Source organism: Lagopus leucura, unplaced genomic scaffold (assembly GCF_019238085.1).
Source record: "Lagopus leucura isolate 7727_CA_CO unplaced genomic scaffold, USGS_WTPT01 Super-Scaffold_100022, whole genome shotgun sequence".
Taxonomy (NCBI): Eukaryota; Metazoa; Chordata; class Aves; order Galliformes; family Phasianidae; genus Lagopus; species Lagopus leucura.
In genome coordinates, this window is record NW_024962275.1 from 6784123 (window position 1) to 6794655 (window position 10533).

Sequence of the window (10533 nt, forward strand, 5' to 3'; positions counted from 1 at the left end):
TGCTGAAGATTTGGCAATAAAATAAATCAGCTTGTGTCTTCTAAGCACTGACTATTAATGAGGCCAAGGGAAATATCTAAATGTATCAAGGGAAACAGGTACGGTGTTGACAGAGGATAAGCCTAATCTGTTTCCCTTCTTTTCTGAACAAGGGTCTCTGCTCCAGTCTCTGCCTTGCAATCTCTCCCCTCTCACCCTTTCCTGAAGCTATGTTGGCTTTTGTTCTTTCTCTTGGGCAGCAAGAAAGCCCAAGGCAATTCACGTATCTGCCTCTGCTGTGGAGACCCCAAGCGTGTTTGAAGAGGACAAGGATGCCACATGACTACCTTCTGCTTACTTTGTACAGGTGGGAGCCTCCTCTCTGCATCACCCCCGCTCTCCTCCTAAAGTTGTTTTGATATTCAACAAACCATTCCTTTTTAAACAGTACTGGCCTAAACCCTTATTGTGATGCTCAGAACCACTTGCAGGGTTTCTGAAGCCCATTGTTACAATTACAGTCAAGAATCATAGGATGCTGTAAAAATGTGTAGAAATATGAATGCACCGAACTGTTTGCAGAAGAGACACAAAGAAGGATGGAGAAGTGCTCAACTCAGGAGCAGTAACTCTCACCCCATTTCATTTTACCTCATTCTTTTTCTGATGTACCTGATGATATCCAAGCTAATATTTGCTTTTCCTCCATAACTCTTGATGCAAGGAACCTAGAGCTGGGCCTGTGTCCCAGCTCTACTTCCCATAGCCCACCCCATCTCCTACCCTGGGTGAGGTCCTGGTGGTGCTGTGAGGTGCAGAGCTCAGGACACATTGGTCAAGGCAGAGGTGAGCAGCACTGCACTTTGGAACCGACTGCAGCAATGCTCAACTGGTGCAAAACAAACTGTCCAGGCAAGCAAACGCAGCATCCAGCTTGGTTTTATTAAAGCTTTGTCTCGTGGGTCACAGAAAACCTTAGAGAGGGCTGTGAGGCTTTTGTTAGTGTTATCCCAATACACTACTGAAGAACACACGGAGAGGGGACTGTGGTGCAGCTTTTTCCAGCACAAGCCCTGAAATTAGCTTTCCCTCTTTTGCAAATAATGACTGAAGTCAATCTCACCTATTGCTGGCTCGCACAGAGATGTTGCTATCTGGTGCTTAGAAAAGTGAGATGGATCAGGCCCTTTCTTCTGAGAAAATATCAAGTCTGATTCACCCCTCAATTGCTTCTGTTTTACCTCTGTAGAACGGCATTGATTACAGAGGGATTTGCAAGTTTAAGACTAGACTAATTCAGTGATTAATCCCAACCAAAGCCTTCTGTAAATAGAGAGCAATACTCCAACAGTATTCAATATCCAACACATCAATAAATTGCTCTGCACTATGATTCAATGGCATTCAACTTTCCCCCCTTTTAGTCACGGTAGTGATGTGGTACTTTCAGTTTTGCTGACCCAGACCTAAAGACCTAAATCTTGTTTCTTTTCCTATCATGTTTAGAGTTTAGAAGCAATAGTTCTGTACCTTCACTCTCCCCTGGAAACCCCAGGGTCCACTCAAAGACTGAAATCCCCCTAAGCAAACAGCCCTTGGGCCCATGCTGAGTTTCAGAGGTAAGAACAGCCCATCCATTCTCAAATCTGTTCACTGCGTGGATTGCTGGACCAGCTTCAGCTGACTGCTACAGACAACCACAGAGCTCAGGCATCTGCAGTTTTTCGAGCTGTTGCCACTCCTTATCTTGATAGCTGCCTGGAGGAAAGGCAATCATGAAAGTAGGTGTTTCTGTAGTGATTTTATACTGCCTCTCTTCACTTTGTCCAATGCTGAACAGCCACAGAAGATCCAGCTTGTGAGCATCAAGCATCAGCCAAGGCCAGGGTGGGAGACAGGACAGAAGTGATGTTTCTTTCTCTTTACATGAGTTTTATCTCCTCATGATTCCATGTTTTGCCTTCTAGCAGGACTGACGTCAGCTGCCTCCAGAAGATATGCCTGCTTATTTCCTTGTCTTTCCACTCCAGATAAGTGTTCCTCCTCAGATATCGGGACAGTCCCAGCCTCTGCCTCAGCAAGGTCTTATCCACTTCCCCTAGTATGATCATGATGATTCCACTCTTCCCTTCAACAAGCTGCCAGGACTGAGCAATGTTAAACTCAAAGCTACACCACTTGCTTTCCAGAAAGTCAGCTGAGATGACTGCAATGACATTTCTGCTACTCAGAAAACCTTCTTGGATTATATTAGTGACAATGGGTACCCCTGGTAAAAAATCCCTGTAGTAAAGACAAAGCTGGAAGGGAGGTTTTCCTTCTTCTAAGGGTTCCACCAGCTCTTTCATCACCCATTCTTGGTCTTTGCTGGAATGGATAACAAAGGCATCATAGGTATCTCCCCTTTCTGCAGACTGTTTACACCCACTGAGCAGCACCAATGAGTAGTATATTTGGAAGTAGTACTTGTAAATGAGGAACAGAAATACTCCTGCAGCAAGCAACACAGTCACTGAGCACGCTACTGTGGTTGGGTTGGGATGGCAAGAGGACATATCAAAGTTTAACAGGCTCACATTCTTCACGTAGGCAGGTGTGTGGCATATCATTGAATGCTTGTTGTGCAGAAGATCCTGCTTTTCCTTGACCCATTTCAGGAAGTTCAAGTGTATGCAGGAGCATTCAAACAAGTTATGAGAAATATCTAGCAAGACCAGACTGTCAGGCAGGATTTCCAGGGCTGAGTCCGATAGGAAACTCAGCTGGTTGTTGCTGAAATCCAGAGCTGTGAGGGCTTGGAGCGGTCTGTATGCTACAGGATCAAAAGTCAATAGCTTGTTGTTGCTGATGATTAGCTCTTTTAGTTCAGAGAGAGCACTAAATGTACTTTGGTCCACCCATACTAATTTGCAACTTGAAATATCCAGGATGCGGAGGCGTCTTACGTTTTCAAAGTGGTTGGCCAATGTATTGTTCTCAAAGGAGTTGCCTGCCATCTTGAGCACTTGCAAAGAGTTCAAGCCATGAAAGATATGATGGGATATAACATGAGTTTTGGTGTGGGAGATATCAAGGTAAATGAGTTTCTGAAGGAGTAGAAAGACAGGGTAGGTGCCATGATGAATTAACTTTGTGTGTTGAAGGTCCAAGTATAGCAGATTTCTCAGATTAGAGAAATCTCCAGTCAAACTGATGTCAGAATTGAAGCTTAGGTTCAAGTGTTTCAAATTGGGAGACCTGGGAAATTTAGGGGAACAGCAAGTAAGGAAGGAGAGACGATTCTCACTCAGATCTACAACCTCCAGGTAAGTTAGACTCCCAAATTTTTGCTCGAAGATATTTAGGTCTTTGCTTTTGGTAATACGAAGCACTCTCAACTCCTTAAAAAGAGAGAGCTTCTCAGCAGGCAATTCCTGAAACTTACATTTCTTCCATTCCAGATGTTTCACTTGAGAAAACACAGGAACCTCTGACAAGGTTTCAAGATTAAGGTCTACCAACCTAATAGTGGAGACATTGCCTATGCAGTCAAAAAGAGTGTCTGTGTCATTCTTAAACTCTCTGAAACACATTAAGACAAACTCCTGCATCTGTACCTGACACAGTCCACTCAAGAGTCCGTTCTGAAATGCTTTCATTTTCAGAATGTCAGTGAATTCTCCAACTATTAGTCTGTTGACCTGTAAACCTGCCAGGCCCTGAAGAGAAGAGTGCATCACATTGAGGTTCTCAAAAGAGGATCTCAGAACCAGTTCACCAAGGTGAATCTTTGCAAAGGATCCTGACTGGATGTATTTTATATTGTTCAGAGAAAGTACCAATGTGAGGTTGAGCCTGTTTGTTTCCCTCAGGGCATCAAGGTCCCCTTTGGAGATATATGTAATATTATTGGAGGAAAAGCTCAGGTGCCTGAGAGAGGTCAGGTTGGCAAAATACTTAGGAAGCTTCAGTGAAGCAATGTTGTTATGGGCCAGATTCAGCTCCTGCAGGGTATTCAAGTGTCCGATGGGTAGGTCAGGCAGAGAGGATATGCTGGTTTCCACCAATACTAGTTTTTTCAGCGATGTTAAGCCATAGAAGGCTGCAAGACCCAGGTGCTGGAGGGAATTGGCAGTTAAAATTAAGGTGGAAAGGTTATGAAGATCCACAAAAGTGTTATCTTCAATTGTATGGATGTGGCACCTGTTGAGCAGGAAAAGAGGATAAATGTGGATGAAATACTGCCCCTTTTGCCCCACGTTCACTAACACTACCGCACTAAGTACGAATGCAATGTTATCAGGCTCAGCATCACTCTGAGGTTTGGTTTGGCTTTACAGCACTGACCAGTACCCCTGAACCCAACCCCTCAAACTACAGGTGAACTCACATTTCCCAGTAAGGGGCACCATTAACAAAACAAAAATAATTATGTAATAGCAAGAGACCTTCTCTCACCCCTTCCTCCCTCCCTAAATCTGAAACTCAATTGCAAAGCAAGAGACCTAGAGCCATGGCAAAGGCCAGAACTCATGCAGACAGAAGACCTGAAATTCGAGGCCCAAATCCATTCTGCAATGAACTCATGAGCCTTATAGCCAACGTGCTCTGCCACTCAGTCACTTCAGAGCTGTAATTTTCATGGGATGGAGTGAAACAATTTACCCAGAGGAACTGTTGTCTCAAGCAAATGAAAACTATATACCAGTTCAAATCTGTTCATAGGCCTCCCCCACCTCCTCCCCCAGACGTGTGAGTAGAAAGGAAAAGAGGATACGTTGATATTTTAAAGCAATCTTTTAAAAAATTAATGCACCTTCATTTTTATTTTTTATTTTACTTGTGATCAGAAAAACAGTCCACCCAACGTGTTCCACTTTGGAGTTTTTGTAACAGCGAAAAGTCTGACATTTTTCTCGTTTAGAGAGAAGTGGAATATCTTCTTTCCTCCACCTCACATCCCATTCTACAAGATCAGACTGACAGGCTCAGCTATGGGCATTCAGTATCTGGACTGAAAGCTGCACGTCATTGCCACGGCATGAGAGGGCAGAGAGACAGAGGGATGGAGGCAAGAGTGAAACAGGAAACAGGCAAGAGCCATGAGACTCCAAAGTAAGGAACTGCTGAGACCGAGATGGTGAAGACAAACCAATAACCAGATAAAAAGGCTAATTACCTTGAAAGATCCAGAAGCTGCAATTCAGGTACTGATGAAAAATAATTTGAGCTCAGCGATTTCAGATTGTTGAAACTGAGGTCCAAGTCTAGGGTGGTGTTTGGGATTTCAGCAGGAACTCCAGAGATGTTCTGTCCTGTGCATCTGAAAGCTTTGCTGGGGATGACCTGTGGCAGATCTCAGTCAGCACCAAATGTCAGAAATTATACAGCTATACTGGAAAGCAGAACCTTGTAGCTCATTTCTAAATGAGCTGCCCTGAGCTTCAGGAAATAAGCTCATACATCTGAGCACCTGTCCTGTTTCTAATAGGACCAATCCTACTCCCCAGTGAGAGCTGCATTTATTGTTGATTGAACAGGACGGTGTTCCCTTGGGCTAAAGGTGACCCAGCAGCAACCTCTGAGAGAGCAAAACAAGCACACAGGGCTGTGTGCTGTGCCCAGGACCAGCTCTCAGCTGGGTGACACTGCAGACAAGCCGGCAGAGAGAACAGAAATTTCTGAAAGTAGTAAGTAAAGTTTGTAACTGATTGGTGCCTGTTTGGGGTTTGGGGTAGTGGTGAAGTCAGTGTACAGTGTGAATCAGGCAAAAATGGTATGATTTGCAGATGTTTTAGGCAGGGCTTGGATCTCTTCCTGAAGGGAATAGAACCATAGAATAGTTTGAGTTGGAAGGGACACTTAAAGGCCATCTGGTCCCACTCCCTGCAATGAACAGGGACACCCACAGCTCCATCAGTGCTCAGAGCCCCAACAGCCTGACCTTGGCTGTCTGCAGGGATGGGGCAGCATCACCTCTCTGTGCAACCTGTGCCAGTACCTCATCGTCCTTATGGCAATATAAGCTAACAATAAGGAACGGTTAAAGCTGCTTGTTCTGGTTCTCAGGTGCTTCTGAGACCAGTGTTTACTTCAAATATTTCAATTGCCTTGGTAACAGCCTTGGAAGAAAGAAGAGCTTTCCTGGGAAAACCAACACAGGACAGTTTTGATGCGCAAACGTCAAGCAGAAGAGAAAGTTGCACAGGAGAAGCGAAAGGATTTTGTGCTGGTTCAGAGATCACATACCTCCAGGCAGGGACTGGGGATGCATCCTGACAGCAGGGACAGCACGAGCAGCAGCCGCAGCAGCACCCTGAGCGTCTGTGCAATGGGAGCCGCTCTGCTGGGCATCTCTGGGAGAAAGCACCATGGGTGGCAGTCAGGGATGTGGAGCAGAGGATCCCTCCCCCAAGCACTGCATGCTTCACCACTGCACGTCACTGCGGGCTGCACAGGGCAGGAAGGGAAGTGAAAGCGGTCGCTGCCCAGTTTTTAGACATGCTTGCACTGAATTGCTCTTCTAGCAGTGCTGTGCATTAAAAAAAAAAAAAAAAAGGAGAAAAAGGAAATAATGAAATGCATTGTGTTGTACCAGTGTGATGTCTCTTGATTGCCTCAGATTAATCAGGCTACATTAGTGAAAAAAGGCAAACTTTTGTGAAACTCTGAGCCCTGTTTCCAGAAGACCAGATTTCACAGCCATAACAAGGACACAGCACTGCCCCAGGACCGGGATGCCCACGGCTGGCTGGGCTCTGTATTCAAAACCTTGCTACAAAATTGAGTTTGTTGAGCGCTGTCTCAATGCCATCCTTAACTCAAAGCACAGACACAGCTATTGTTTCTGGAGGAGACGTTTGTAGTATTAATTTAATTCAGCTGTGAGCTTTCTAACAAAGCTCCTTGCCTTCATTTACCTTGATAAATGGTGGTGCTTTATTGTATCTACTCGTGTGTTTCTGTAGATAACTGAGAGTTGTTACTGAGGATGTAGCTGTAGGGTTGGTGGATATTACTGACACAGGCAAGAATGGGAAATGAGGGCAGGATATGAGTCTAGAAGAAGATAGAATAGGGAGTGGCTAATCGTGAAACTGTGCAAGTTGATAGTAAATAATATAAGCTGCTACACCAGGTGAGCAGCAATACACTTATAAAGATAACATCTCAAGGAGAGGGGATGGACGTGGGACGTCTTTGGCAAGGTCAGCAGAGCGCCACTGAGGGATGAGGAAATCCTAAAATAACTGATGATCCCTGTGATAAAAAACACAGGCAGCACAATGGGAGCTAAATGGGACACCCTGATATGCAGCCAGATAGAGCCCCTTAAGCCAGCAGACAAAAAGTTTGTTGAAATTGGGCAAGTTCAACAAAATCCCTGTTCTGAAAAGCCTCTTGTGATTGCAGGTATTTCCTTTTGCAGATGGAATCAAAAGTGAATGGAAACAATCGCTGACTGCTTCTGTGCCTGGATTAAGGAAATTGGCAGGGCATCATGAGTCTGCAGAGAGGACAAATGAGCGTGTCTTTTAGTATTCAATATGCAGAATGAAGCAATCCACTTTTAATTTTTATCTAAAGCCGAGATGAGCCTGAAGTATGCTCCAGACATTAACATTTCAATGGAGACTCGCTGAAGATGTTGGAGAGTTTGGGAGCATCACAAAATCCATCCAGCAGCCACGCTTAGGGGTCAAGTGGAAAGCAGGATGTGAAGGACATGCAAGAAATGAGCCACTCCTGTCACAGGGGACAGTTTCACAATGCATACCATCAATGGTTCAAGAGCAAACTGTACAGAAATTGCAAGGAATGGGCACAAGCAGGAAACGCACCAGCTAGCAAATCAAACCCAGCCACCAGTTTAGAAAGTCAGTGCCAGTTAACTTCACATTCTTCAGCTTGCATACAATGTGCAATGACTGTAGAAAGCATAATGCCTCTGTAATTTCCTCTTTCAGCTCACAAGAAACAAAAGTATTATTTTGAATCCTTTAAAGTGACAAGAATAACATCTAAAATAAAACACGACTCACTGCGCTGGCAATTTTCTGGTAGGATCATCAAAGATCTCTTAGGAAGGAGGTGTTAACGGAAAATCTCAGTGTTTCTAAAAACACTTGCCAGGGTAAACTCTGTTCCCCTGATTATTATAATATCTGTAACGCAGCAGCACACGGCATACGTGCAATCTCTGTCATCTGAAGGAAGATATTACCCAGCACAAGATGGCCACAACCAGCGAAACACATTGCACACTGTTAGTTAGACAGTTACTGAGTCACTGAGGTTCAGCTGAGGCATGGTCCCTCCTTATGCACAGCAACTGAGTCATCTGCCTGCAACGGAAGGCTGTCTGAGTGGATAGAAAAAAGCAAAAGGAAACATCTCAAATCCAAAATGTTGAATTTCACTGGCTATTTGCTGGGAAAAGAAAACAAATCGACAACAATTTATCTTAAATCCCGATGAAAAATAAAAAATAAATCCAAAAATGGCTCTATAAGATCCTCTTGCTGAGAATATCTTGCTTCCTGGAAACGGTGAGTCAGTGCCTCCTGCAGCCAGCCCTGGGCAGCCATGGGTAAAGGCAGCACGGAGCTGTGCCCTGTGCCAAGGCTGGAGAAGGGGCTGAGGAGGGGTGTTCCTGAGAGGGTCCTCACAGCTTGGGTGCCTGCAGCTTGGGATGCTTTCCCACGTGGAATGGGTGCGATGGAAGTTCAGCCTGAAAGACCTCTTACCTTTGCTTCTGCATCTTGTGCCTCTGAAGAACTACGTTCACACTGAGAGAAAATCTGCTTTTAGTTTGGGGGTTTAGAAAAATTGGCCTCTCTCCGTCTGAGCAATGATTGATTCCAGTTACAGGTGATTTAACTGCTGGGATCAAAGCAAGGAGCATCAGTGGTGCAGACTGCGTGCCTGTAGGTGTCAGGTAAGGACGTGAAGGTGGGATCAGAGATGGTCTGCACGTGCTGTGTGGCACAGACCAAGCCAACCGCAAATGGGGCCACCCAAAACAAAGCATGATCCAGTAGAGCTAAGGTCTTTAGCACTGGGAAGAGGACAGGTCTGGGTGTACAGAGAGGAAAGATAAAAAACCAAAAACTACTGTCCAGCTTAGTTTGATTGAAAGCAGCTGAGCCTACATTGAAGTAGGTAATGTGTGTCATCAGATGGGCTATTCCCCAAAGCCAAGGTCATATGAATACCCCAGATCTATTCAAAAGCTATTAGGGAAGAACTGTGTCAGGTAACCAGGGACAAATATACGACTAAAGGAAGTGATTAATCAGTGTCAAGGCAGTCACTATCTGTGGCAGGTACTCCATATGGACTATGTCAGGTCATTTAGGAGCCCTACATTCTACACAAGTCAATGTTCAGTTGAAATGGTTGGAAGGATTTCACACAGATGGTGGAGGCATGCAGACTCACCTGCCAAGTGCTGCCAGGCAGCCATGACAGAGGCTGGGAGCTCCCCTGTTCCTTAAGGACGGGCAGGCAGGCACCTCACAGCCCAGCAGCTCCCAGCCCTTCTGCTGTGGTCACCCCTTGACTGCAGAGCTGGGGACTCGCTGTCACTGTCCATACAGGGCTGTTTGCAATGCCTGGCATGAATGCACTGTGCTGGGAGGGAGTGCAGGTGCCCTCCTGCAGCCCTGAGAAGGATGCTAGCTTTTGCTACTTGAGTAATAATAGGACTCATTTTCCTTTTCTTTCCCCCTCCATTACATCCTTATGGTACCTGGTAGCCTCATTCACATATGTTCTGTATTACCGTGGCTCTGATTTATCCTACTTATTCCACCTCCTTTCCCTCAGTTCTCTTGATAATAACAAGCAAGCTGTAGGGCAGGGATCTATATAGACTACCAGGCATGGAGGACTGCAGCTCTCAGCTTTGATGATTGTGACGAGCGCTAAGACTCCTGAGCCTGGTGTTTATGGTTTTGCTCCCATGACTTGTCACTACACAACAGGAAAATGTTGCAATGACTGCAGCATAAAGTGCAAACGCAGCTCCTACCAAGCACTGTGAAGTTCTTGTGTGTGTTACCTAGAGAGAAAATGTAGCCATCTCCTGGGGTTGGCTGGTAGCACGCTTTATACGCCAGCTTTTAGACACTCAAACTTCGACGCCCTTTTACCAAGAGAAGAACACAGAGTAGCAATTTTCCATATAGTTGAGAGCCCACTGCCACTGCATACAGAGCAATAACTTCTGGAACAGTTTGAGCCAGAGCCAAATGCATATCTGTAAACATTCAGGAACATCATATTTTTGGAACTCAGCACAATCTGTATGGTTATTGTGTGCTAGGTAGAGAGTAAAGATTTGTTTTCAGAACATAACCCGAAGCCAATGTTTAGACAGTAAAGAGAAACAGCTTTTTTTTCTCCCAAGCTCAGTTCCGTTCTGTTTGCATGTGCAAGATTAGGTCATCCCCTTTTAGCCTTCAAGTGCCTTTTCTCAAACTGAGCTGCAGTGAGGCCTCGGTTCTTCCACAAGGCAAGGCAGCTCTGGGAGATATTTGTCAGCATTTCTTTGGCCATAATTGCATGCAGGTC

The 10533-nt window shown here is 45.1% G+C and overlaps 1 protein-coding gene across 1 annotated transcript; it reads right to left on the reverse strand.

The window, feature by feature from the left end:
* Nucleotides 1-917: 917 nt before the first annotated feature.
* On the reverse strand, nucleotides 918-6358 carry TLR4 (toll like receptor 4). Its single transcript, XM_042879007.1, has 3 exons — nucleotides 6208-6358; nucleotides 5138-5304; nucleotides 918-4161 (listed from the first exon to the last, which is right to left on the reverse strand). Exons 1-3 carry the CDS (start codon nucleotides 6310-6312, stop codon nucleotides 1902-1904), a joined length of 2532 nt encoding a protein of 843 aa, XP_042734941.1. The 5' UTR covers nucleotides 6313-6358; the 3' UTR covers nucleotides 918-1901.
* Nucleotides 6359-10533: the final 4175 nt, after the last annotated feature.